General features: G+C 42.7%; 4 protein-coding genes and 1 long non-coding RNA gene across 13 annotated transcripts in view; 4 read left to right on the forward strand and 1 right to left on the reverse strand.

Moving 5' to 3' along the window:
• The window catches only part of LOC108035925 (heparan sulfate 2-O-sulfotransferase pipe), a 39553-nt gene that overhangs the window by 9256 nt on the left and 2963 nt on the right, over positions 1–27334 (forward strand). For 2 of the 9 annotated variants that reach the window (XM_050886041.1, XM_050886044.1), the window contains exons 2-3: positions 10047–10213; positions 15817–15875. In XM_050886041.1, the coding sequence (XP_050741998.1) occupies positions 10047–10213; positions 15817–15875 (226 nt within the window). Of the gene's footprint in view, positions 1–10046; positions 10214–15816; positions 15876–16773; positions 17340–17630; positions 18102–18141; positions 19057–19894; positions 20213–20268; positions 20514–20572; positions 20728–20787; positions 21053–21097; positions 21655–21963; positions 22119–22179; positions 22520–22551; positions 23224–26501; positions 27062–27128; positions 27284–27334 lie in introns of those variants that run through there. The other 7 variants (XM_050886048.1, XM_050886043.1, XM_050886046.1 and 4 more) reach the window with 7 other exon arrangements.
• LOC127010832 (uncharacterized) lies at positions 6791–17901 on the reverse strand. Its single transcript, XR_007763648.1, has 3 exons — positions 17877–17901; positions 6874–6988; positions 6791–6816 (listed from the first exon to the last, which is right to left on the reverse strand). It is a non-coding gene; the product is annotated as an uncharacterized LOC127010832 (long non-coding RNA).
• Positions 18974–19635, forward strand: LOC127010830 (heparan sulfate 2-O-sulfotransferase pipe-like). Its single transcript, XM_050886051.1, has 2 exons — positions 18974–19194; positions 19255–19635. The coding sequence occupies exons 1-2, from the start codon at positions 19062–19064 to the stop codon at positions 19482–19484; spliced, it is 363 nt and encodes a 120-aa protein (XP_050742008.1). The 5' UTR covers positions 18974–19061; the 3' UTR covers positions 19485–19635.
• Positions 23150–23951, forward strand: LOC108035923 (heparan sulfate 2-O-sulfotransferase pipe). The gene is made up of 2 exons (XM_050886050.1): positions 23150–23324; positions 23414–23951. The coding sequence occupies exons 1-2, from the start codon at positions 23207–23209 to the stop codon at positions 23656–23658; spliced, it is 363 nt and encodes a 120-aa protein (XP_050742007.1). The 5' UTR covers positions 23150–23206; the 3' UTR covers positions 23659–23951.
• Positions 25943–26388, forward strand: LOC127010831 (heparan sulfate 2-O-sulfotransferase pipe-like). The gene is made up of 2 exons (XM_050886052.1): positions 25943–26108; positions 26166–26388. Exons 1-2 carry the CDS (start codon positions 26096–26098, stop codon positions 26351–26353), a joined length of 201 nt encoding a protein of 66 aa, XP_050742009.1. The 5' UTR covers positions 25943–26095; the 3' UTR covers positions 26354–26388.

Below are 27334 nucleotides of genomic sequence, written 5' to 3' on the forward strand. Positions count from 1 at the left end.
ATTTTGATGTAAGACTTTTAAAACTCATACAAATTATGCTTTTAAAGTAATCATCAGATAAGACTACCTATTATGATATAATTATAATTATTATGATCGAAGTAAATCTACAATTGTTACATTTCGAAAGTTATTCAGTAATTTTTAATTCTTGAGAAAGCCCATGACCATTTTTGATATCTTTTCCGTGTGTAATCCTCGCCACTCCCATTCCCCATTCCCCATCCCGCCCACTCCTTCGCCCACACACGTACACAGAGAGCAGGCAAAAATTAATTGCAATGCCGCAAATGACAGCGTCAAGTAGTAAAAGTAAGCACCCACGGAGCCGGAGACGGAGTCGGAGATGAGATGGGGGCCAAGGAGCAGGAGGTCCCGAGTCCTGAAATTGGGCTGCCTCTGCAGGGGGCGTGGCAGGTGGACGGGCGGAAGGCGGGGCGTGTCACGTGCGCCGGTTGCAACAAGGACGAGCTCGTTAAAGGAGACGAAAACGATGGCGACAACAGCAACAAATGCCGTCGCGTTGTTCGCCTCTGTTGTCGAGTGCGTAAATTTTGGTTGTTGCTGCTGTTGTTGGTACAAAATGTTATTAACATTCGCTGCAAGTCAAATAAGTAGGAGCAAGAAAGGGTGATGAGGGGCTTAAGGCTGTCCCTGTCTTGCAAGGCCGCCCTTTGTGGGTTTCCGTTTTGTGTCTGCAATATTTGGATGCTAAAAATAAAGAAAATTGGAAGAAACATTAAAACAACCAACATTTTGTGAATAGGTGATGATCCAGTAAAACAGAGTTTAATAGTAACTTTTAAACACCGAATCGGCCTAGGTATAAATAGTTTAAGATCCTCTTTACGGTATATATACTTCGACACTTTAGCTATATAAATACTATCACTACCACGTCTGAAAACAAATTTTTGGAAATAAATTATAATTTATCCACTTAGGCCATTTACCTGAAAAACCACAGAAACTGTTCATTATCATTAAGACGGCTCTTCAAGCCTAGCCGCCTCCAAAATCTGCCGCTCTCGTTGCTCAATCAGTTGCCATATTGTTAATTCTTACAATTTGACCCACAAAGGCAATTTGGCACACTACCCGTACCGCTCCCCCATCGAGGGCCGTTCTACACTCCAGCAAACCCGGCAGATTTATGGCCATGATATGAAATTCGTTAATTGTCAACACACATCTCTCGCCCTCCGTCTCCACTGGCAAACACGAACTCTAGCCCGGCAGTAAAACAAATGACAACTGGAGTGTGTTAATGGACGACGTCTCATATTGCCGGCCGCAGTTGTTGCAGGTAGCACGAACAGCGCCTCCCAGCTGAATGGATCTCGAAGAATTGCGCAGAGAAGAAGCCATAGCATAGCCTCTTTACCCAGGCTATACCACATCCGGAAAAGATTAGAAGAATTGTACATATCACGCGGAATTACAATAATATTTTCTACACCTGCCAGCACAGAAAATAATGCAGAACACAAAATTCCAAAGTGTTGGAGGGAAAAACTAAAGCGGCGCTTGATGAATTTCCAGCTCCACTTCTGCACACTTCTTCACCCTCCACCCACAGATGTGTTGTGTACTTAGGACTTTTATGAGTGTGCTAGGCAAAATTTAGGGGCAAACTCGGGGAGCAGATACTTGAAAAGCCCGCACGTAGGTTTTACAACTTAATTACAAGCCGCGTTAATCTAAGCCAAATGAAGCTTCACCTCACTCGCTCGCTTCACATTTGACATCCACATAGCACGGGAATGGAACAGGGAACTTAAATGGGGCCATAACAAGCAGAATGGAACTCTCTGAGAAATGGGTTGAATGGCATTTTAATTGGATGCGTTTGAAAGAGAGTAAACCAACTTAGGAAACTTTGATTTAGTGCAATATTGTTAAATTGACAATCAATTTTATGATCTATAAAATTGGGTTGTTAAAATCCGCTTGCATATAATTTTTAGTACCTATAAAAACACCCTGCTTAGGGAATACGCAATTGATTGATCACCAAATTTAAAAAACAAATTGGTGAGTGTAAAGATATTAAATATTTATTTATCCAGTTAATAACTTTACAATAAGTATGCTGTGATATTTTCATTGATCGTTAAAAATAAATGATCTCCAGAATAAAAGGCTTCTTAAAAATACCATAACAAAGGAGTCGCTCTGTTAGTTCTGCAAGTCAGAAACTATTCCATAAAACGTTGGGCAAATATTACTCCAGCGTCAAACCGCCGAACAGCTGTCACTTTTGTGAGTTACTTTCCATTCAATTTTTACCAGCACGTTTTTTGAAAACAAAGAGCAAATTGTCTTGCCACTGATAATGATGAAGGCGATAATGATGATGTTGTTGGCCAAGATTGACACTTTTATTCAACGACCATGACTGTGACTCTGACTTTTAGCCGCAGCTCGGTTTGCAGATACATCTGTCTAGCTAGCTAGCTAACTACAGTTGAACTTACCTAACTTGGATTTCTGCGAACTTTTTGCGAATTGAATAACACTTTCTTTCTCGCATGCCTAATTGGACCTCGCAATCTTCCATAATTAAAGTCTTCCAAGCTTAAACGTATTTAAATCTTTGCAGTATCTATGAGATAAATAATTATCTTACAAACATAAATGTAAAATTATACTATATAAGTTTGGAAAAAATGGAAAAAACCCAAGTAAGCAAAAAGTTTTCTGTTTTGGTTAAGCTGGAAAACTATGAATACAATCCCCATCGATTTATTGATGCCACACTGTACCTATCTGTATCTATTTGTATCGGGTTAGGCAAAAACAATTTGTCGCCGGCGGGGGGAGTGGCAGATTTGCAGCGGAGCGTTGCAGTCGCACGTTCCTTGAAAACGCCGCACAATTCGCAATTGAAAGTTGAGTTGTGTTTTTACTTTTTTGCATCTTTCGCCCAGTAACCGCAGTTAGCCATTTGATCGAAAAGAAGACCTTTTCCCAGCCCAGAATGCTGTGTCCGGTTGGGATTTTTTTTACTTTTTACTTTTGCTCTGCTTTCTTTTATGGGATCACGTTCTATTTGAAACGTGAATTATTTGCAACAAGCCGGTTGATGGATGGAAGTAAATCATGATAGAGAAAGAGGAGAAAGGTGCATGGGGAACAGCAGACCAGAGGGGAAAGGAGTGAGGATAAAGCCCAATTCCGCACATTCAACTCGGTTTTAAGTGCGTGTTAAGCGCCACTCTACCATACGGTACGCGACTTACGATATTCGATGCAGGCGTGAAATGCCTTCGGAATATTTTCTTTTCTACCAGCATCTCCAGTAATCGTTTTGTTTCTGATTATTATTTTGCGGCTGCTGAACGCTCGGCTGGCAAGTCATTAACTTTTAGTTTGTTGTATTGTATTTCACTTGAGCGTGCCGAAGAAGATTACAATAATTTCGGGCAAGTCGTCGCCTTCGGCTTAATTGTATGTGGATTTTGAGGCTGCACTCATTAAACTCGGAGGCTAATGACTGCCTAACATGGAAAATGGTGAAAATAGTTTGGACGCCAGCTAAGAACTATCTGTGAAGAATATCCATTTTATTTGCCCTGCTAACTATTACACATTTACTAAACATTTGCGTTAAATACGTTTCAATGGCAATTAATTTTTGTGTAAAAGAATTTAATTAACAGATTAAATTATCTTTATTACGATAGTGCAAATAATTTAATGCATTTCAACAGACAATTTTAGTGCGGTTGAACTCCTTGAAATGATTTATATGGTAATAATTTTCTTTTTAGAGGGTAAGTCCCAGAATTGCCAAAACGCTTTCACCGTCGAAAGCCACTACCGAAATTCCATTAAATTCCAGGCAAATTTGTTAGACCCTCTCACCCTGTTTAAACATTGTCTAAAAGCAATTTTGTTGACACAACTTTTTTTGCGCCGTTCGCCTGTTTACTTAAAATTTATCACAATTACTTTACCACATAAAACGCAGCGAAAAACGAGAAAAACTGTTTTTTTTTATGAGTTTTTAAATGCTGACAGAGTCTTGTTATTAGAGTAAACAAACCGCAGAAAAATAACGAAATAAAAGAGCAGCGGCAAATGCAAAACAAAAAATAGGGAGAATAATGGTAAAATGTAGTTCAAAAATGGCATAACATTTGTGAAATTAAAATAAACACAGTTCCAATCTGTGGACGGCTGTTGCTGCTTTTGTTTTGCGGCTTCAATTAAATCATATGCCAAGCCCTGGTGGCTTTTCATGGTGCAGAAAATTGTAGCTATAGCTCACTGTAGACGTAGCTGTAGCCATAGCTACTTATACAATACAGTATCAACCGCCCCCGAAGTCGCCGGCTCCCTCCCACCTTAAAGCGGGATGGGTACGTGCAAAATCAAAACCAAAACCGAAAAACTGAAAAACCGAAAAGAAAAACAATTGCATAAAAAATTCACACGACTCGAATCGTTCGCGCTTGTCTCTTTCGAGATTATACAACTTTCTAATCAAAATATTATTATATTATTATTACTCATGGCGCGCTTTTTGTTTATTTTCGAACCTTGCTTTGCTTCACTTTTTGTGGCGTCACTAAATTCAATTGCTCAATTGACTCAATCAGCCGAAACTGAAGTTTTCGTCTCAATTTCCTTCGGTTACATTTTGGAAACAAAGTTTCCGGTACGCACTTTTCGTCTGATGTTCGGCCCGAAAAATTACTAGTAGATGTGGGTCAGTTTTGCCTCCACCAGCTGCTCGGGTAAAACCAAAAATCATCGACGGGGGCACGTAGAACGTTTTAATTACAATTGGCCTAGATTCCACGTAAGCCGAGATTTTGGGCCGTTCTGATGGCTATCTGTGCTGGTCCAGGGCACGGAGCCTGCTAACAGATTAGAGTTAATAGTTTAATTGGGAGTGGGCCAGGGAATTTGGCTTTCGGACCGAGCCCTAGGGAAATGTGATTAAATGTGACGAGAGAGATCTTTGTATATGTGTTAAAGGTTGTCGAATCTTAAAGTTCTACCACTTTCAGTCTCCTACTCTTATTGTCGAACGCCTAATTTATTAACGGTAAACGATTTACAAATGGTTAGCAACATTTTTAAACCTATTCAAGACATTTAAATGTTTAAAAAGTTCTACGACAGTAATATAAATATTACAACAATTCAAGAAATTGTTTTTACCTCTACCAATGTATGACATATAGCTTTGAACTCTCTGAAATACAGCCCAAGTGACCTACTTATTGTCTATGGCAACATCCCGAAAACACCAACAGTTTCCTCTCCCAGCTGAAGGCCCAAGAAATCATCTTCAAATTGACTTCCTATGACCTCGAATGTGCCCACTTTTTTGGGATACAGACTAACGGAACCTCCAGCTTAAGAGATTAAACCCTGACCCAAGCGACCTCATTGCACCTCTCTATGCGCTTCTCACACACTTTAGCTACAGTCTTACACAACGAAAGCGGAAGGCCTCATTATCTGACCTTAGTTGACAATTTTAATGGGCCTTTGAGCCGGACCCACGAAAATTGCCTAATGAAGTGCTCGGGGATTGCGAATGCCAGCCAAAAGTCAAGCGAATGGTTCCAACCAACCTGGTGCCGGAAAGTTCGTTGAACTTTTGTTACGCCGAGAAACGCGAAAAATTCAATTTCTTGCATATTAAATCAGGCAAATCATTGTGTGACCCGGGGCCAACTAGTTATAAAAAGATCTGCCGCCTGGTGATTGGGTTATGTCATGGTGCCAGCCATTTCCTCCAAAATGCTAATGTTCACCAAAGAATAGTTCTACAAAGCCTGGGCGCAACGATCTGACCATGTTTTTCAGGTCCATGATTTCATATTTCATACCTTCGCGTTCTTTCAACTTGTTTGGCCACTTCTAATCGTAATGCCGCTTGCTCGGGGGCAAATCTGGGTTCAAACACCTTTCGAAATCTTGCCTATTGCGTGTATTGATTGGTGTGTGGGGCTTCAAAGCGCGATTCGGTTTTTTCATCTTCGCAGACCCCCCATCGAAAATCGGACTCATTGCGAAAGAAATCTTCATGTCCCGAACAATTTGTTGCGCCTGCTCTGCAGTCAACCAAGATGGAGCTGCTGGAGTTGCTTCACTGTATATCACTGAGGCGTATTTCGAGTGGTTGCTTATAGTGCGAAGTCCTCAGTTTGAATTCTCTACCGAACAAGCTGTGAAAAAAGAAAAATGAAAAGGAATACAAATCTTTTAAGTAACTCTGAACTTTAATGAACCCCGCTTTATAATTCATATCTCTACCAATAGATTTATTTTGAGCTAAAATCCTAAATCGATTGTATTTCTTAGAAAAAATTGTTTAAGGTTATGATGCTTTTATTTCCCATTGGTTTTATAGACTTTCAAACGGTTTCATTTACCCAAGCCTCACTGTAATTTTTCTTTGAACCGCGCATTTTGCAATCTTCATTTCTAATGCCTTGGAAACTGGCTGCAATTTTGTGAGTCGCTTGCCGTTTTACAGTTTGATTAGCTGGAAAATTTGCCATCGTTTAATTAAATTATGTTTGCAGTTGGTAGTTGGTGCCTAGGCTTACGTGTATGGGCAGTCGAATGACAATGAGCGGAAATGGCGAGCAATTTGCATGCAACGGCAGCTGACTTATCCCATTTCCACGCCCCTCGTCCCGATCCCCAGTTTTCCTCGAGAGAAAGGTGCGGTCTGTTGGCCAACAAATGCTGATGGATCAACGGAAAGCATCTTGGCCAATGAACTTTGCGTTCTAAGGCAACTCTTGGTGATTCTGCAAGTTCTCCGCTCCGAGATGAGAATTGAATTCGCTGAAAAATTGCTGGTTATGCATGAACCGTTGGAATAATCTAAGCAACCAGTCGTACCTATAGGCATGGCTGTTATATGCAGAACACCTCTTCAGGCCCTCATCACATACCTCTTGGATGGAATAGCATACAGTTAGACTGGGTTAAGTTGGTAATGCGAGTCATTTGTCTCCTAATATGGGAAGATTTGCCTTAAAATGTTCATTTTATTTAAATTTAAGACCTGTATTATCCTATTATAAGCCAGTATCGTAGTTTAGGAACAAAGAGCATAACCTTTTTAGATAATAACCACAATTCTTTCTGGAAAAAGACAGCTTATCCGAACAGTATCTATAACTCTTCGTCCCACTTCACTCATTACCAACATGCACGCACATATTTCAATCATCTTGATGAAGTTGTAGCCAACTGTGCCACTGTGGAAATCGAGCTCGAAGCTATTACTCTTGGAGCCCCATCACCCCCACTGGCCACGCCCATCTGCCCCTCTGGGAAGGGGAAATAGAACTCGCATCGCATACATATAGTATAGTATGTTGAAAGTCCCAAAAAAAGCGCTAACGAACCAAGTGTGGCCGAGGTCCCTGGTTCTTGGTCCCTAATGGCCTGCACATGTGCTACGTGGCAGCAAACGAACTGCAGTTGGACCCACCGAAATATACACCCCCTAACTCCCGAATCCCCAACTCCCCCTCCAAAGTTGTACAAAGAAATCGACGCAGTCACGTAAAATTATTTTAATAATCACATAACTTTCGGCATTTACACGCCGGGCGATCCAATGGGAGTAGCAAACAAAATGTCAATAAATTTCGCACTTTTTGTTTCGGCAAAAAGATATATTTACAACAGCGGTCAAAATGATAGCAAATTTTTAATGTTTCCAAGTGAGGAGCACAACAAAGGTCATTATATAATAACGCAGCTTTTAATATTACTTCTTTTTACTGCCATTTCTGGAAAATGTATTAACATTATATCTTTTTGGAATTCAGCATTCAGTACTACTCTTATTCTAACCGCATCTGTACATTCTGGAATATACGGGAAAATGTATAAGTTTTTGGTGGCTAGAGCGCTTAAGTGGGATTTGCGTGGAACTTTGGTGTCAACTTTAACAATAAGTTGAGAAAAAACGATGCCATAAATGCATAGCCGAAACATTCGCCCGCACATAAGCCGCAAAACTTTTGGCGGCCACTGTGGCTAATGAAACGAAGCCGCCCCCTAACAACCTATATACTTAGCAACTCGAGCTGATTCCGCACAGCAGGTGACCGTCTGAGGGAATTTTCCTTTCTGGTCAGCCCCTGGACACGGCTTCAGCTATCAATTGCATCTGCCTATCGGGTGGATACATTTCACCGGAGTCTAACCTGGGATTTTCCGAGACTCCCCAGATTTCCCCTTTGATATTCTGCCCAGCCGAGCAGCTCCAGTGCAGTCGTTTGAAATAAATTACTCTGTGCACCTGATGACAAACTAAACAAGACCCCTCGAACTAAACTCCGGCCATGGAGATATGGAGTTTAGGGGGAAATCGCTGGCTGTCATTATGACTTTTCGCAGGGTATTTTAAACTTGTCGCAAACTTTGAGACTCTAGAAAAAAGTACCTCTCTTAATAAATAAAGGCAGCTGTGAGGAACTCTCCGAATTTCAAAACTCAAAGGCTCAAATGGAATTGCCTTCTATGCCGACAAATATATTAAATACTATTATGTTTGGTATATATTTTCCAGATGCTAACCATCCACCCCTGTAAAACCAGTTTCCAAGTGTACTTAAGCTTTCGGTTTTTGAGCCCGGTTTGTTCCCGGTTTCTTTGTTGTATTTGTTCCCCTTCTATGGCCGCATTTATTGTCATTATTATTTTGATACCGTTTTTTAAGTTTTCTGCTGTTGTCTGCCCAGTTTTCCTGCTATCTGCCCGTAGATTTATGCCAACAAAAGCCAACAATAAAAAATACATACACTCTGTTTTTGCTTTTAATTTGGTTTCTTTCTGGTGCTGTCCAGCTGGAGCGGCGGACAGCTGCATTAAAAAGTTGCCAAAGAAAACAGTTTGCTTTGCAATTTTTACTCGGTTTTTTTCCAACTCTCTTTAGGAGGTTCGTTGTTTTCCTTCTATTTCTCTGCGCTTTGTTTTGTTATCAACGCTGGGCAGCAGTAAAAAATATCAAAACAAAATAAAATAGATATATACTTAAATATATACTTTTTGTGTGTGCTTTAGGAGTGACCAGGGCCCACAAAGGTTGTCCGGTCTGTTGCAACTCGGTTAAGCCCTCCCAACTGGGTCATTGTTGTCCGCCTGGCTTACCGACTCAAGTAGAAGTAATGCCAAATCTGAACACTGCGAATTCAATTTGATATGAAAATACATGCATAAAGAAAAACAATTGAAAGTCGTTTGAGCTGGGGGGGCTTTTACAATACAAAACCTCGTAAAACAAAAACATTTACGGGATCCCCGCACGGTGCAAGAATCTCCCCTGCGGAATGTAATTTTTGATGCTGTGTAAATTTAGTAACAGGATCAGAAAACTTTGATATTGACTCAATTTTGAATAGTTCTTTAATATTGAGTCATTTAAAAAATAGTCGTCGGTACAAAGTTAATTCAAATAATTATAAAACATTTAAACATTTTTGCTATTTCCTGGGAACCAGAATTCTTCAATATATTGTGACTTATATAAGATCCTTTCCCAACCGGTAAAATACCTCAATCTCTGTGCAGTACCGCACACCTGTCAGGAATCCCCTGGAGCAACACCCCACAACTCATCCCTTATTGTTTGTTAATTTCTTTTATAATTTTTGCAATTTCTCTTCACTCACTACCAGTGCATTTCTGGTGTCCCTTCGCCGATTTTTGCTTTGTTGTTTCGTTTCACTCCGTGTTCCGGCTTTCCAGAACTTAATTAAATGTTGTCACAGCGCACACTTTGTAGTCCTGCTGCCTGGACCTCTGCCCCTATGCCACCTTTTATTCCCCCCGAATCCTGGGAGTCTGGGAGTCTGCGAATCCCGGGGACAGGGGTCCGCTCCGCTGGCTGTTTGTGACAGCAATTCGAAGTGTAAATGAAATAATAGCTGCTAAAAACCAATTTGGCGTAAATTATAAAAGCTTAATGGCCATTATAAATGGGGGACCGTCCCACCCCCCTCGTCAAGCTGTTGGGTAACCTTTGACTAACAATTCATTTGCTTGTTCTCTTGCAGTTCCGTGGAGCTGATCGCCCTGCTGGCTATTTCGTGCACCTTCTTCCTGTTCATGCACACGAACAAATTGAACAGTCGCCTCAAGGAGATGGAGGTGAAGCTGCAGCCGTCGGAGTTCTCGGCCCTGGGTCTAACGGGCAACCACATCAGCGGACACGATGCGGGCAGTAAGTCACTATCCCCCAGATTCAGATACTCCTTCCCCCTCCCGCACACCACTCTCCCAGATGCATATCTAACGCATCTCCTCATCTCATCTCAACTGGCTTCCATCGCGGAACAATGGACCCAAGGGCAGATAGTGGGCTAGAATTTTCGCTCGATTGCATTCGCGTTGCGTTGCCTATCGGAATAAGGCATCAGATATGGACAGGAAGTTTAGCAAAGTGCAAAAAAGAGTGGGAAGAATATAGGGTATGGATAGGGGATATTAGCGGGTTTTCCCTTTTCCCTTACTAAAAACTAAATCAATCAAGCCCATTAAATCTATATATCGCCAGACATTATCTACACAATGATTGATTTATTAAGATTAAGATACTTGTTTAATTCAATTTTTTGGTTATTTAAAAAATGGTTCACCTGCGTATGCCCAATATTTTATAGTAACTATTAAGGGTTACTACAATTTAACTTAATTAAAAGGTCTGGTCCCCCCCTTAATCTATACAATACCTTTTTTGAATACCTGCTACGCCCAATTGATTTTTAATCACCACATTGACCCAAACCTCAAGCCAGGCAAAAACGCATAAAAGTGAAGATTCAGAGAGGCTGAGACCTTTGTTAATATTTCCCGTTGGCGCTTGCCATAAATTGGTTGATCGTTTTAGTCTAAATTAGAGCTCGTGAATTAATTGTGGCGTATTTCGGGCATGCAGCACAAAGAGTAAATATAAATAGACCTATGTTCATTTAAACTATCTGTGTACTTTTGGTGCAACACTAATAAACTGGCAAATTAAAATCAACATAATACATGCTCGATGCATTCATAGATTGTGCAGTGCACATTTTAATTACAATATGCATGTGTTGCCGTATCACCGTATCAAGCACATATATTTTTACATAAGCGAGCCTTTTTTGTCAATACTTTAGTGTATTAATAATTATTTAGGAGCGACAGGTCCGCTAGGGAAAAGGTTAGGGGCATTATCTGCGTGACTGGGAATTTAACCTTTTGACGTGGCATTAAGCTCGTTTTTGTTCTGTGGCCGAAATAAATAATGCATCATATTGATTGTAATATTATTAATTCAATTAGTAAACAAAGATAATGGTAAAAGCAACAGAAGGAAATAGGGGATTAATTGGCGTGAATTAAAAAATCACTAAAATCCATGTGTGGTTTTGAATTAGAGCTGTATGTACGAGTAAATTTAAATAAATACGATGAAAAAATAGGACTAAAGTTGAACTACCCTATATCATTACAGATATAGTGCTTTTTATCATTTTACAATTGTTATATATAAAAGAGGTAAAAACCTAGTTTGTGTGTGTGCAATTTTTTCTACTCCCATTGAGATCACATTACCGAGGACCACAAAAGCCATCACTTGACACCTTTTTCCCCACAACCGTGTTTGCCAAACACACTCCAAATTCCAAAAACCAAACCGCAATTGAGTGCATAAGCAATAAAAAATGGAAATGAAAAGAGCATTAAGGCTGGCAAATGAAGATTTGTCGAGTGTCACTTGAGATTCTGCCACTCCATAAAATCGCCAACCAAAACTCCAAATTAGGCCGCTTCCAACCAACTAATAATGCTATTATTAGGCAACCGCGAAAAAATTCAAAAACGAATCAAAGCTCCCTGGAAATGAAAACCCTAATTTCCATGCCGGAAGTTTGGCGGCTTGCTCGGGCCGTGCAACTCCACTTGCAAATTAGGCAAAAGTTGCCCCAACATCGCAGCAGCAGCTGTGCCGAGTGATCTCCACTTGGTTGATTTTCGCGGAGAAAAGGCGAGTTGAAGGGGCCCGAAGGAGGAAAACAGAAGACTTCACGCCTAACTGCAGTGATTGCCAAACAACAACAGCAGCAAGCTGATGCACTGTGCAACGAAGAAAGGCTTTCCCCAGAAGCCGAACACAAAATACCCTACCTATGATCTCGCATCGAAAATCAAACTATTCTCAAGAAATCTATAGATACAGATAGACATTATATTGAATTTATGTTGTCATAGGTTTTTGTGTCTTTTTACTTTGCTCTTTACTTTCCTTGCAATATCGGTATTTTTAGAAAGTATTAAATACATAATAAGTAAAAATCAATAAAATATTCAGAACTAAGCTGATTATATTATCTGACTCATCACATGTCTCCTTTTCTGGTAGTTTTTAAATTAAATACAAAAGATCTCCGCATTTATTCAAAGATATCTTCAAAACCCTCATTGAGGGAATCACAGAGCGACAAGTCGATTTTCCACTGTGCCATGAGCGATGATGATGATAATGACGATGGGGAAGAGGATAAAGCCGGGCCAGATGCGACGGGCTTCAGAGAGCACTTGTAGGTTGTGTTTGCTGCACAGCTGGTGGCATCTTCATTGTGCCGCTCTTGCATTTGCGTCTGCGCACGCGTCAATTGCCGACAGTTACAAATTGTCCCCGGTTAGCCCCCTTCAAAAAAAACCCGGCTAATGGCAAAAAAACACAACAAATAGCGAAGAAAAAACGAAAGAAAATATTTTGGAAAAAGGAAAACTAAATAACACCTTGTGACGCTGATGGAGTTTTTCTCTGGGCTAAAGACAAAACGAAACAAACAGTGAGAAATGCAGGAAAAAGGCTTACCTTCAGCCAGTTGTTCACCCATTCATAAATATTTCATTTAATTGACTCACACGACTCGGGGTGGAGTACGAGATAAAGATACGAATATGACGACGTACTCAACATGCTCGTTTAAGCCATCATGATGATGATGACACCGTTTGTTGCCGTTGGCCGAAGTGGGTCTTGTCTGCCTGCCTTTTTGTATTTATTTTTATATGTATCTGGCTGGCAGCATTGAACTTGACTTAAGTTAATTAACGGTGCTGAACGATGCAAGCCAAGTCGTCTGCTGGCTGGTTAATTTCGTGGTCTAATGGGCAAATGGAAACGAGCAGGCAAAAATCTAAAGATTCTTATGGATTTTGGGAGAGGGTGCTTTTAAAAGATTGTGCTAAACGGAGAATAGAAGAAACTGACCCACTTCCTAGCAAAATTTTCGCAAACGCCAATTTGCATATGAAGCAGTTTTAAATAAGAAATAAAATGGTTATAAAGAAAGTTGTTGCTACAGTATTTGCATACAAAAAGGTTTGCCATTACAATCAATAAAACCACCATATCTTTCTTCTATCTTTAAATTGGGAGCGATACTTGTAATACAGCTTGTATATCTGTACTTCAAAGAGCTATTTAAATATTTGAGACAAATTGTATGAATTTGTTGTCTCCTCTCTCTCTATCAACTGTAAACTTAGACGTGACAGATCAACCCTTTTTAGAACCTTTCGGCACTCTACCTGTCACAAGCCATTGCCTCCGAAGTAAGAAACCAACCCACAAATTGCCTGCACCTTTAACTGGCACAGTAACAACAATCTTAGCAAATATGTAGCAATGGCAACTTTGCCCCTGGCTATAATGCATAGCAAACCAGTTCTCTGCGCTCACTACCGAACCGGGCAGCTTTATTTTCAATTAGACAGCCACAAGACACGAACTAAGCTACGGACCCAAACACCTATAAAAAAGCACCATCGGCAACGGGACGCCTCCACCTACAGGCAGAGAAAGTATTTCGAAACTTAATACTAAATTCAATGTCCAGCTTTGCGAAAATTATTCCACATCCCTAAAACGTTCTCTATCTTTCCGAATAACCCGATAAATTTGTAAATATAATTAGATGTATGCAATTCTTTCAATCATTTAAGAAATACCTTCTAAAAAAATATTTATTATTTAAATTTTAGGAAATATTTATCAATTGTCCTAATATTTTTCGCTCTGTACATCAAGTTCGCTGGGTAGCCGAACTAAGTGTTTTGGAGCTGAGGTACAATTCAGTTGGAAAATGCAAGCTAGCAAGCAATTTGTGTTGGCAGGGGCGGTACCAAGGGGCTCGGATAATTTTGGAGCCAGATCTTAAGATAGGGTGTGATAGAGCGCTTGAAAAGTGAAACATAGCATTAACCTAATGAACGAGGCTTTGGGTGGGACCAACTGAGAATGGAAGATAAAGCCATATAGGAAGTTTGCACGTAGAATGCGGAAAAGATAGTTGGCTGAGCAGGTGTTAGGCATGCATATTCTAACAGGCCTTTTAATATTTTTTAAGACCTGATAAAATAAAATTTTGTAGGATAAGGGCGGAGTTTCCATTTGACTCCTTTTTGACAGAAAATAAATTCACAAAACACCTGAAGTTGGACTTTTGATGAAATTCAATAGAAATAACTAAAGATGTATCTATACATTTCCGAATATCTCAAAGTCTTTACATCTTAACTGCCCCTTTCGATCGACACCGCATAAACTCTGACCAGTCCCCTGCCAGAATGAATTCACATAATTATTCTGCAATGCCTCATATTCAGTAAGCTGCGACATATGCTACGTGGTTCACCTTCGACGCAGTGGCGGCTAAAGTGGCCAATAACCGGAGCTAGGCTAAGATTGAAGGTCGTACTAGAACAGCAGAGAAAACCAAAGCCAATTAGAGCAAATGGGCAAGGGGGCTGGCTGAATGGGATGTGACCCAATTTCAAACCGCAGCGAACAACAAGACAGAGCCACTGGGAGCAGAATCAAAATAAAAAGTGACAAACAAAAGGAGAGCAGGCTTCTATTTTAAGGTTCCGACCGCAAAATGTATGTTACTCTTGGTTCAGTGACTTTGTTGTCGGCGGTTTTTGCAAAGCTCGGCCGAAACCAGTTGGTGCAACACTTTCATTCATGCGCATTTTCCAGCGAAACTGCCCAATTAACCAAATACAACGGATCTGGTTTAAAGGCAATCGGACTGGATACACGCAGACTTCCTTGTTCAGTGCGCGGCGAATTATGAAATACTCGGCCATAAAATCGCGGGGCTGACCAAAACAAGAGTGGTGCGAGCGACCCACACTACTCTTGAAAATCAAGACGTTTTCCGCATCTCTTTGTCCATCTGATCAATTGCAGTCATTACCAGCTTGACTTTACTTGTGTGGACTGGACAAATGCCTGGCATCAGCATTTTAATTGTCCGCACGACACGCAGAAATGGGCATTTGCATGCGTCTGCTTCTTAAGCTGGGGAGAAATGGGGGAAACCTTTCCAATCCACCGGGGATGATCCCTATCGCGTCCCAAGAGAGCCGGAAAAGTGAAAGGAATCATCATGAGCTTGCATATTTATTGCACTCGTCTTTATTTACTTATCGGAGCTGTAAATGGCTTCAGCTTCGACTTGGGCCCCGACACCCCTTCAAACATTGCATAAACACTTTCGGGCCCAACCGAAAGTAAAAGTATTCGGGTGGCTTCCTTTTTTGGCGTCAGTTGTAAGGTCACCGAATTTTTCAGTTTAATTGGGGTCGAGATGGAACCGATAGCAGTAATCAAGGCGATGTTAGATGGTAATGGGGTAATCGTGAGGTCAACAAGTGGGCAAGGGAGGAAATAGAGCAATAAATAATGTCTTTCAATAAAAATAATACAACACCTTAGCATGCTTAATATTTAATAACTCGCTATTTAACCTTTGCGTCCTTTTCCAGAGCACGACGACATCAACACTCTGCATGGCACCTATCAATACCTGAAAAGCACCGGCCAGGTAAGCCCAGTCTCACACACTTTATATATCTCGCCCTTTGCCGTATCGCCGTAAACATTGTTGCATACATTATTGGTGGTTCATAAGCGGAAAAAGAAACCATCAAAGCGCCCAACACATGGGTCGGTACTCCAGCTCCTTGGTGTTTGATATTGCATTCAGCCCACAGCATAAAGCATCTAGCATTTAGCATCTGCCTGCCCAGAAAACTCATCCGTTGTCTATCTCTCTGTCTCGATCATGCGCAGCCTGTGTCGCACTCATTGGGTCAGCCGAGGGTCCCATTATATCTGTAGCTTTCTCCTCCTAAGACCTCACCCACATACAACACAAACAACACCCACACACTAGAATTAATCAGTTTAGCCAACTAGCCACCTGGTAGACTATCAGCTATCCCTATTGCTATCCCTATACCGACTCTATCGATCTGACTCTACCCAGCTGCACTATCCTATGAAGATCTCTCCTAACACTAAACAAACTACGAAAATTACACTTCGACTCTGTCTTGGAATTTGTCAGCGCAGTCTTTTTGGTTCGTTAGTTAGTTGCGACATATAAGCGATAGAGAATCGATTTATAAAGATTAAATAGTAAAGGTAAGTGTCCGTTATGGGGGATTAATATTTATGCCCACCTATCCAGCTGTGCTGCGAGCAACATTTTGCGAAATTTCTAAGACGATGGGATGGCCCCAGGTGCCTTGTTTGTTGCTTCAAAAAAAAAACTAAAACGCAAACCGCTTAAAGTCTATTTTTATAAAAGTTTATATGTTGTCCTACTTGTGTTTGACTCGTTCATGTGCGTGTTTCCCTGTGTCTGTGCTCCCAACACCAAGCAACCTGCAACCTGAAAACTACTCCAACTAGCACTCCCAACTTTTGCAATCCGGCAGCTTAAGCACCTGACCACCGCACAGCTGAACAACACCCCCCGAGCCCAGGTGGACACGATATTCTTCAATCGGATCACAAAGACTGGCAGCGAGAAGATGATGGAGTTGCTCAAGATCCTGGGCAAGCGCAATAACTTCGAGGCGCGTCGCGATGTCGAGGGATTCTACGAAGTGGTCTTGATGCACGACGCCTATGCCAAAAACTTTCTTCGCACCGAAGTGCTGAACTGCACGACGGCCAACACCTACACCAAGCACGTTGCCTTCATAGACTTTGACCTGTTGTACGAGCCCTGGCCCATATACATCAACTTGGTGCGAGACCCCATAGAGCGGTTGGTCAGTTGGTTTTATTATGCCCGCGCCCCTTGGTACTTGGCCGAGAGAAGGCAGGTCTTTGGGGACGCCGTCAAAATGCCCAGTATAGAGTGGCTCAAAAAGGACTTTAACCGCTGCATCGAGGAGCGTGATCCCGAGTGCGTGTACGAGCAAATGGAAGTGGGCAACCTGGGCGACCACCGGCGGCAGTCCCTATATCTTTGCGGCCAGGTCCAGGCGGTGTGCATGTGAGTAGATGGCCTAGAGACGGGGGAAAAGCCATAGGACAGGTTGATCGATAAGTGGGAGAACATAAAGGTCAAAAGATTCTTCACGATACCTGCATCTAACTTTACCAGCCTTTCATGGGCTGTTCTTCGAGGATAGCTATCCTTAATGAGCATGTACACAATATCCAAAAAGGTTTCTATCAGTCTGAACTTTGGAATGTGTAAACTGTAATCCCTCGACTTTTCGATCAACCACGAAACATCTTGGTTAGTAAGACCGAAACCTGAGTGAAACCCCACCATCTCCAGGCCCTTCAACTCCCATGAGGCCATGCAGCAGGCCAAGAAGAATGTGGAGGAGCATTACGCCGTGGTTGGAACCTGGGAGGATACGAATATCACGCTGTCGGTTTTAGAGGGCTACATCCCACGATTCTTCAGTGGGGCCAAAGACGAGTACTACGCCTTGAAGAGCAAGTTGGGGAATGTAAACCGCAATGTGTTCAGACCGACTATTAGCGACAAGACGAGGAACATACTCAGCCAAAATCTCACCCGAGAAATCGAGTTGTATCAGTTCGTCAGACATCGTCTGTATAAGCAGTATATAGCCCTACAGCTGGAAGCCAATCCCAAGCTGAGGCAGTAGTAGGAAACTAGTCACTAAGGGTTCGTTGAAGAGTAATAAATCTATGCTAACTTTCGTACTGCTTCGATCTTTTCCGGTATAAGTCTAACCCTAGCTTGGTGAACTTTCGATTGGGCTAGCTTCGATAGATTTCGTACAGATTTAGCCTCACATAGACTGTCGTCCACGCAGCGGGTTGGATATAACGTACACGACCGCCGGAGCAGCGAGGAGGAGAAGAGGGATCCAACGGGACATGGTCATCATCACGATCACCACTCGCACCACCACCATGTGCACCATCAGGCAAAGATCGATGGCCATAACCTCAGGGCCGCCCATGACAAGCAACTGGCTGTCCCCTACAATAAGCACAAGGAAGACGAAGTCCACTATGAAGACGACGAGGAAGATGAGGAAGAGGACGATGACCTGGCTAATGGTGCTGGAACCAGTGACGACGAGGGTATCAATTTCAAAGCCGATCTTCTGAACAACACCAAGTTCGCCGAGGTGGACTTTGTCTTCTTCAATCGAGTCCCGAAAGTGGGCAGTCAGTCGTTGATGGAACTGATGGCACGGTTGGGCAAGATCAATGGCTTCACCCATGCTCGGAACAAGGGCAGTGCCCATGAAACGGTCATTATGAACAAACAGAGGCAGAATGATCTTGCAGCTGATCTCCTGACCCGACCAAAGCCCCACATCTATAGCCAGCATATTGCCTACATTAACTTCACTCGCTTCCATTTGCCCAAGCCGATTTACATTAACCTAATCCGAGATCCCATCGATCGGATTATCAGCTGGCATTATTATATTCGGGCACCGTGGTACTACCGCGATATGCAGGCCAAGTTGGGAGACAAGGCGATTCCCATGCCCTCGGAGGAGTTCATGAATCTCGATCTAGACACATGTGTGAAGAACCAGGATCCCCACTGTACCTTCACCCAAATGCAGATGAAGAACCCGGTGGGCGATCACCGCCGGCAGACGCTATTCTTCTGTGGCATGAATCAGAAGCTGTGCATGTAAGTAGGAAGAAGATAGGGACAGTAAAACCCCCATAACCCAACACCTTCGATAGGCCCTTTAACTCCGAGGTCGCCATGCAGAAGGCCAAGCGAACTGTGGAGACGGAGTACGCTGTGGTGGGCACCTGGGAAGATACAAATATTACGCTCTCCGTACTGGAGGCCTACATACCACGATTTTTCCGCCATGCCAAAGTGGCCTACTACTGTAAGAAAGTTGAAGACTAAGCCGGGGATAAAACCGATCTAAGTCCGCTTAATTTTTCAGTGGGCAAAGACCGTCTGTCGCGAGTAAATCGCAACAATGTCACTCGAATCGTCAGCGACGAAACTCGACTTATTTTGAGGAAAAATCTTACCAACGAGATCGAGTTTTACGAGTTTTGCAAACAGCGTTTGTATCTTCAGTATGCTGCGTTAAACCATGGAAAGCGATTTGGGGAGGATGACTACCTTTTGGTGCCCGAACAGCAAAACGATTACAACGAGGAGTATTAGTAGGGACTTAGACTAATTTAATAAGTGAAAAGCCAGTATGAACTCAGGACTGTATAGAACATACAAAATAAAAGAAACTGAACACTATGCTACCCTTGTGTTGATCTTACGTAGAAGAAGGCACTTCAATGGAAGCAACTTTCAAACAGGAGTAATGTGAACCCCCTTACTTGCTATTAAACGGTCTCTTACACTCTAAGTATGTTTTCTTATGAAGACTCGTGGATTGCTTTGTGTGTGAATACTTCCAAAACACCTCCGTGTAAACACAGTGTTCGATTGCTTTCTGTGTATCTCGATTCCCGCTCCAGCTTTTTGTGTATCCTCATCCGTACTGCTGTTGCTCGTAGAACTGTCTGTGATTGTTTCTACGTTGTTTAGTTTCTACACCTGTGACCTACCCTTTGCAGCTGTGGCGATTGAACCCAAAATTTCTCAACAACACCAAGTTCCACACTGGCGATGTAATTTACTACAATAGGGTTCCCAAGACGGGCAGTGAAACCCTGATCGAGCTTATGATACAACTAGGTGAAAGGAACCAATTCCAAAACGAACGGGCTCCGTTTTCGAAGCCCGTTGGAATATACTGGAGCACAGAGCGCCAGCATCAAGAGGCCATGCGCATCATGGAACTACAGGAGGACTTTGCCTTTGTCTATGCGGAACACATGAACTACATGAATCTCCGACCGTTTCACTTACCCCAACCCATCTACATTAACATGGTAGGACAAATAGCTGGCTCCTCGAAGGCCCACTCACTTACGCCTTGAATTATTAGGTTCGCGACCCCGTTGAAAGAGTGATCAGCTGGTTCTACTACAAACGCACACCCTGGAACTCTGTAAAAATGTTCAAGGTCAACGGCCAATTTCAGAATCGTTCCCATTACTTGAAGAACTTTGAGGACTGCGTCCTAACGCGCGATCCAGAATGCCGGTATGATTACGGCCTTATGTTCAAAGATGACCCCTCCGATCACAAGCGGCAAAGCCTCTTCTTCTGTGGACACTCACCCATCTGCGAGTAGGTAGTTTCGACGTTCCGGTTGTTTCCTGTCTTAACAACACCGTTTTTTCCTCAAGACCATTCAATACCCCGGCAGCTATAGCAAGGGCCAAACAGAATGTAGAACGAGATTACTCGGTGGTTGGTTCCTGGGAGGATGTGAATGTGACTTTGACAGTCCTCGAAAAATATATACCTCGATACTTTAAGGGCAGCATGGAGCTCTATTATGGTAATGTCCCCTTTAAATTGATATTTAAGTATGCTCGAAAATACCTAAATCTTCCCGTAGAGCCCATCAATGGCCTGGCGTTTAAAAGGCAGAATATTAACCACTGGAAGCCGCAGATAAGCGAACGCATCAAGCGAATTATGCGAGCCAACTTCACCCAGGAATATGACTTTTATTATTTCTGCAAGCAGCGCTTGTATCGACAGTACTTTGCAATAAATAGACACCTGCATTTCTGAAGAACAGTGTGCCCCTTTCGTTTTTCCATTAACTTTACTTCGCACATTCCTGTAGTTTGATTTCTGTGTCGTAATTGGTTTTGATTCGGTTTTTCGAAGAAAGTGGACTTATTTCTCTCCCCAATTTCAAGCTGGAAAACTTGGACGCATCTCAATTGAACAATACCCCCAAAGCGGAGCGGGATTTTATTTTCTACAATCGTCTGGAAAAGACAGGAAGCCAGTCGATGACGCGACTCCTGAAGCATCTGGGTGATCTTCATGGATTTAGCACTTTCAGGAATATAGTCCGACCTTCGAGGCCAATGACTGACAGCGATGAGGATGAGAGGGATCTGGTAGATCAACTCTTCGAACTGGGAGAATACGGTGCCTACGTGGAGCACGCCAATTGGGTCAACTTCACGAAGCACGGCAGTCCCCGACCCATTTACATGAACATGATCCGAGATCCCATACAGAAGGTTATCAGTGCCTACTACTACCAACGCCATCCGCTAATATTCGCCCAGAGCTTGATGCGGAACCCCAAGAAGCGAATTCAGACCAAGAAGTATTTCGACACCACTTTTAACGATTGTGTCAGGAATCGGGAACCCCCATATTGTGTGTTTGATGCCCACAATCCTTTCAACGGCGATTGGAGGAGATTTTCGCTTCACCTCTGTGGAAATTCGGAAATTTGCACGTAGGTTTTTAATGACTCAGGAAATAAGTGATGACTTTCAATCCTATCCAAGTTTAACAGGAATACAACTTTTTCGAAGAAATTTTGGGGAGCGAAACATTTTAAAATGTAAAACCGTAGGAATAAGGTATAGCCTAAAAAATTGGTTACATGTCAGCTGATTACGTTGTTACGTTGTAAAATGTATGAACTCACAACCCAAATTTTCTTAAAAAATAATTTTATACTATCCCGTTTATACTTGGACGCGGATTAAAGCACTTTTTCAAGAGTAATGGCAATAAAAGTACCACGGCTCCTCTTTCTTAGGCATTTTAACTCCGAAACTACAACGCAAATCGCCAAAATGAACGTGGAACGGGAATACGCGGTTGTGGGCAGTTGGGAGGATACAAATGTAACCTTGGCAGTTTTAGAAGCCTACATACCGCGATATTTTGCCAATGCGAGGAGTGTGTACTACAGTAGGTTCATCCACAAATAAGTAAGCCAAAAACTCCACTCACTTCGAACTCTCTCATTTAGGCACAACCGAAAAGTTTACGATAAACTCGGTTTCGCATGACACTCATCTGGAGAAGGATGTGGAGGAGTACCTGAGGAGCAGTTTCTCCTTCGAGTATGAGCTATATTACTTTATCAAGCAGCGGCTCTACAAACAGTATATTGCGGTGTATAAGGACGAGTTGTAGCCGCCTTAGTTTTAAATACCATGAGTTCACCAAATGAAAATAAATACGGGATTTACCAAATGATTTTTACACCTAAATTTCAATTCGAGTCTTCTTTCACTCCTTTCGCTACTAATCATTTTGAATGGCTTGGTTGCTTGAATTCACTCTCCACTGTGCCCCCCATACCAGAAATATTCTCAAGGGCGACCAACGACCTTTGCAGATCCTCCAGCTAAGTCCCGCCCAGTTGAACAATACCCCCAAGGCGGAGATCGATGTGCTGTTTTTCAATCGGGTTCCGAAGACAGGAAGTATGCAGCTGATTGAGCTTATGAGGCAGCTGGGTAAAGTCCATGACTACGAGGTGGAAAAGGATCCCCAAAGAGGAGGGGTGATTGCCATTCTGGAACCCGCTGAGGAAAGCGACATGATCGACAACATTGTTAACCTCGAAGACGGATCAGTATTCGCAAGTCATGTGAATTTCCTGAACTTCACCAAACATGAACAGCCCAGACCCATTTACATCAACATGGTTCGCGATCCAGTGGAGAGAGTTATCAGCTGGTATTACTACATCCGAGCTCCGTGGGTCTTCGTCCCGGGAAGAAGGCGTAACAATCGCGAAATGCCCAATCCCCAGTGGGTTAACACCGAGTACGACCAGTGCGTTTTAAGTGGTGAAAAGGTATGCACCTACATCGAGAACTCCCTGCTCGAACATGTGGGCGATCATCGGCGACAGACTTTGTTCTTCTGCGGTCACAATGAGTTCCAGTGCACGTGAGTTAGGCTTGCCCACCCACTTTCCCTCTCAGTGATCCCTCGAACCCCTCTGTAGGCCCTTTAATGCCCGCCTGCCCCTTCAGTTGGCCAAAATGAATGTGGAACGGGAATACTCTGTGGTGGGAACTTGGGAGCACACAAATGAGACCCTGGCTGTTTTAGAAGCCTACGTGCCTCGCTATTTTGCAGATGCCTCCAAGATGTACTACTGTAAGTTCCTGAGTGAATGTGATTTGGATAATATCTTTTCCTTACAATCTCAGAAGCTTAGAAATTTGATAGCAGTATATATTTTACAGCGGGTCTGCATGTGGACAAGCAAAATGTTAACCCAATGAAGCCGCATATCTCGCAGGAGATTTTAGACATGGTTCGCCGGAATTTCACACGGGAAATCGAATTTTATCAGTTCTGTCGCCAGCGTTTGCACAAACAGTACCTAGCCATCAAACTGAATGATCTCAAGCGGGTGGACAAGACATTGGCCAGGTTAAGTGAGGCCAAAGATATGGGCACACACAACCAGTTTTTAGGTTTAATTTAAAACAAAAGTAATAAAAATGAGAGGAGAAATTAAGACTTTTCTTAAATGCCGAAGTTCCTACTTATTTCTCTTTATTAGCTGTGCTTTCTAAACACTAAATATGTCTTTCCAAAAGACTACTGGACTTTACCATCTAGGGATACTAAACTTTATTCTTTCGAAGCTGGGGATTACGTATATCCACTGCAAATGGATTGCTAGGATGTTAAGCTACCATAAATTTATATCTATCGCTTTATAACCGAACAAATGAAGCCAATCTATCACTTACTTATGCTCGGTTCTTCGCACTCAACGGGAAATACCTCTTTTCGCTTAAAGTCGGAAGAAATTTCACAATTTCTAAGATCGCTGCATACTAACCAGCCAAGGCACAGGATCAGCAGGCCGACCCCTTTCTCATCGAAACCCTTATCCTCTTTAGCTTCAGCACTTGAGCACGAATCGTCTGAACAATACAAAAAACGCAGATATCGAGGTACTGTTCTTTAATCGCGCCGCCAAAGTCGGAAGTGAAGCTATGCTGGAGCTTTTCATTGCATTGGAAAAATACAATGATGATCTTACACTCGAAAGGATCGGACTCCAAACGAGGTTCACGCGCCAAATGAACAAAGAGCAGCAACGTGAGTCCGCTGAGTTTGTCGCCGACCTGGAGGAGGGTACCATGTTTATAGAGCACATAAATTGGATCGATTTCGATGAATTCGACTTACCCAAGCCTATTTACATGAATTTGGTTCGCGATCCCGTTGAGAGGGTTATAAGTTGGTTCTTCTACGCGCGAAGTGCCTACAAGAACGCCATCGAGTACCGGAAGAAGCCTGACCAGAAAATAAAGTCGCAGGTTTGGTATAAGAAGAACTTTAATGAGTGTGTCAGGAGTGGAGATCCCGAGTGTCAATATGTGCCCCACACGCTCAAGGATAGGTATCCCAATTTTAAAAGGCAATCATTGTTTTATTGCGGTCATCACGATGATTGCATGTAAGTGGAGGGAATAGTGAAGTTTCCCATATCAACGGGCTTAACTAATGGTAACCTTTTAGGCCCTTTAACTCGCCGACCGCCGTTCAAATGGCCAAGGAGCATGTGGAAAGGGATTACGCTGTTGTAGGGAGCTGGGAGGACACTAATGTAACCCTGACCGTCCTCGAGAACTACATTCCTCGATTCTTTCGCGGTGCCAAGCTCATGTATGAAAGTAGGTTATAATAATTCGACGAGGCTAAAGAATGGATCTCATATTATTCCCCATTCCAAACAGTGCACAATAACAAGATCACCAATCGAAACAAGAACAAACGTAAGCCATTCATTGAGCCGGAAGTTAAGGAGATGATACGTAAGAACTTTACTAACGAGTACGAGTTTTACTATTTCTGCAAGCAGCGTTTATACAAACAGTATTTGGCCCTCAACTTGAAGGAGCTGGAGAAGCATGGTCTTTTGAACTAGTTGGTCGAGAGTCCGATATAAGATTGTAGTAGGTGATATATTTACGAACAAATCTTCACATTTCAATAAATAGTAGTCAGTAAAACCGTAGACTAGACCCACACTTTTTTACACATTGAAACCATATCTGTGTCTTTTCGTATGTTGTGTGGCATGAACCCCTCCATGAAGCTTCTAAACCCCTTCTAAACCCAAACCCACCCCCAATAGTTAGGTGACCTAACGCCTCGCCGACTGAACAATACAGCCAAGGCCGAAATGGATCGCCTGTTTTTCACGAGATGCGCCAAAGTCGGCAGCGAGTCGCTGATGGAGTTTATGGAGCACCTGCAGAATATCAATAACTATCGGGTGGACAAATACGGATTTAGCAAGAAAACGAAGAGGCAACTCAAGCCACTGGAACAGGCGCGCACTGCTGGCTACGTCTATAACATGGAGGAGGGATCGGTTTACATAGAGCATATTCCTTGGATCGACTTCCATGAGTACAATCTTCCGAAACCAATCTTCATTAACCTGGTTCGAGACCCCGTAGAGCGAATGATCAGCTGGTACTACTACGTCAGGAACTCCTATAGGAATGCCATATTCTACCGAAAAAATCCCCTGGCTCCTATCAAGCCCACGGCCTGGTTCAAGAAGTCCTACAATGACTGTGTGAGGAGTGGGGACCCAGAATGCCAGTACGTTCCATTGGCAGTTCGCGATGTGGAGGGAAACTTCAAAAGACAATCTATATTTTTCTGCGGGCACGATCAGGACTGTTTGTGAGTGCAGCGTCGGACGTGAAGTCCAACCTCAGGAGAACTCCCCATAACCAAAACCTTATTTCAGGCCCTTTAACTCTCCGCTGGCTGTTCAGATAGCCAAGCGCAGGGTTGAGTCAGAGTACGCAGTGGTAGGAACTTGGGAGGAGACCAACATAACTCTTACAGTTTTGGAGCACTATATTCCCCGATACTTCGCTAAAGCTAAAATGATCTTTCATAGTAAGAAATCCCCTTAAAAAATATAACCATTTCCGCACCTAAAGATCTCCCTTCCAGTGTACCAAAAGACCTTACAGAATCGTAATCGCAATAATAGAAAGCCCCAGGTGGACCCAGACGTCAGGGCCATGGTCAGGCGTAACTTCACCCATGAATACGACTTTTACTACTTCTGCAAACAGCGCCTATATACGCAGTACATAGCCCTCAAGCGAAATGAAATGGATCGACTGCATAACCCCTAACCCTTAAGACTGAACTTTCTATAGTTATTGGCATAGTTTCTCTGTAGCTCTTTAATAAAGTACTCAATAGTAAACGTAACTAACATGTAATAAACCCATAGGAAGTGTTTGAAAACCCTTAGACCAATTCAATCTATATAAACCGCAGCTTGCTTCGTTGAGTAGCAAAAAGTTGAACAACACTCGACATTCTCAACTGGAGGTGATCTTTTTCAATCGTGGGGCCAAAGTTGGAAGCGAGGCTTTGATGGAACTCACCCAAACGATGGCTCCCTACAATAACATGACAGTAGTCACCAAAGGACCAATAAATGTTATATCCCGAACACGGTCGCCTAAAGAACGAATGATACAGGCCATTTGGGTGACAGAGTTGGAGCCAGGCACTATATACATTGAACATTGCAATTGGTTGGATTTCCGGAGATATCAGTTGCCCAGACCCATCTACATCAACTTGGTTCGCGACCCCGTGGAGCGGATGATCAGTTGGTATTACTACGTTCGCAGTAGTTATCGCAACGCCATCCACCATCGACGATTTCCCAACGCGCCGATACAACCGGAGAAGTGGTTCAAAAAGAGCTACAATGATTGTGTTCGCAGTGGTGACCCCGAGTGCCAATATGTACCTGGAAGTATTAAAGAGGCGGTCGGTAACTACAAAAGGCAAACTCTCTTCTTCTGCGGTCACGATCGAGTGTGCTTGTAAGTACATTTGAACAAAGATCAGTCCTTCTGTAAGGAGATATTTCAAGGGGAGAACATATTTCAGACCCTTCGACTCCCAGCGTGCCATTCAGTTAGCCAAAGCACATGTGGAACGGGACTACGCTGTTGTGGGAACTTGGGAGGAGACCAACATAACCCTGGCTGTATTTGAAGCGTACATCCCAAGGTTCTTCAAGGGAGTCAGGAATATATTTGAGTGTAGGTTTCGTGTCACTTCTTCGAACTCTTATTCAACCAAATCTGAAGAGA

Source organism: Drosophila biarmipes, chromosome 3L (assembly GCF_025231255.1).
Source record: "Drosophila biarmipes strain raj3 chromosome 3L, RU_DBia_V1.1, whole genome shotgun sequence".
Lineage (NCBI taxonomy): Eukaryota > Metazoa > Arthropoda > Insecta > Diptera > Drosophilidae > Drosophila > Drosophila biarmipes.